The sequence below is a fragment of the Tupaia chinensis genome, unplaced genomic scaffold (genome assembly GCF_000334495.1).
Source record: "Tupaia chinensis unplaced genomic scaffold, TupChi_1.0 Scaffold000273_1, whole genome shotgun sequence".
NCBI classification, from domain to species: domain Eukaryota; kingdom Metazoa; phylum Chordata; class Mammalia; order Scandentia; family Tupaiidae; genus Tupaia; species Tupaia belangeri.
In genome coordinates this window covers 416,268-417,054 of record NW_006159755.1, presented here as the reverse complement: position 1 = coordinate 417,054, position 787 = coordinate 416,268, and the positions used below count along the sequence as shown (strand labels likewise).

The 787-nt window shown below is 70.0% G+C and overlaps 1 protein-coding gene across 1 annotated transcript in view; it reads left to right on the top strand.

The window, feature by feature from the left end:
• ZFTA (zinc finger translocation associated) overlaps positions 1-781 on the top strand; it is an 11,696-nt gene extending 10,915 nt beyond the window's left edge. The window contains 1 exon segment of the mRNA XM_027772382.1: positions 1-781. This exon segment is cut by the window's left edge and continues 111 nt beyond it. Within this exon segment, the coding sequence (XP_027628183.1) occupies positions 1-255 (255 nt within the window). The 3' untranslated portion in view covers positions 256-781.
• Positions 782-787: the final 6 nt, after the last annotated feature.

The following is a 787-nucleotide window of genomic DNA, read 5'->3' as shown; positions in this document are numbered from 1 at the left end:
GGCAGTCGGCGCGGCCTGGTGTGCATGGTGTGTGGGGGCGCGCTGGCCACGCTCAAGGTGAGCACCATCAAGCGGCACATTCTGCAGGTGCACCCCTTCTCCATGGACTTCACGCCCGATGAGCGCCAGACCATTCTGGAAGCCTATGAGGAGGCGGCGCTGCGCTGGTTCGGCCACGAGGGTTTCGGGCCGCCGGCCCCTGCGCCGCGCGATGGCGGCGCGGACCTCAAACCCGGAGCTGTCTGTCGGGCGTAGCGGACTCGCGGGCTGGGCCGGGCGGGGCGGCCCCGCCCTGTGCTCTGCCCTGTCCTCCGGCTGGGAGACCCGCACTCTGCGAGCGCTTCCCGCTGCCACGCCCCCCGCTGGCCGGGCCGGGCGGAGGTTGGCGATGGGTGCCACCTGGGCCCCTGAGCTAGTCCGTGCGCTGCAGGGAAAGCACTGTGATCTAAGCCCGGAGCCCTGGCCCTCGGCGCGCAGGGCCCGACGTTTTCCGAGAAGCCAAAGCGGTCTGCAAGTGTTAGCGCCCCGCGCTTCCAGCCCTATCCTGCGCCGGGCCGCACCGCAAGGCGACCTCTGCCAGGCCGGGGTGGGGGAGGGCACCGTTATTCAGTATTAGGGCCGAAGGTTGGGGCACGGGGAGTGCAGGAAGGACGCTCTGGCCGGGGGCCCAGTTTTTAGCAGTCTTTCACGCCGGCAGGCACGGCTCCCAGTTCGGGGGCTGCTGGCTGCCCTGTCCTAATTGGTATTCTCGGCCTCTTGGAGGCCCCGGCTGGGGAAAGGGGGCCTT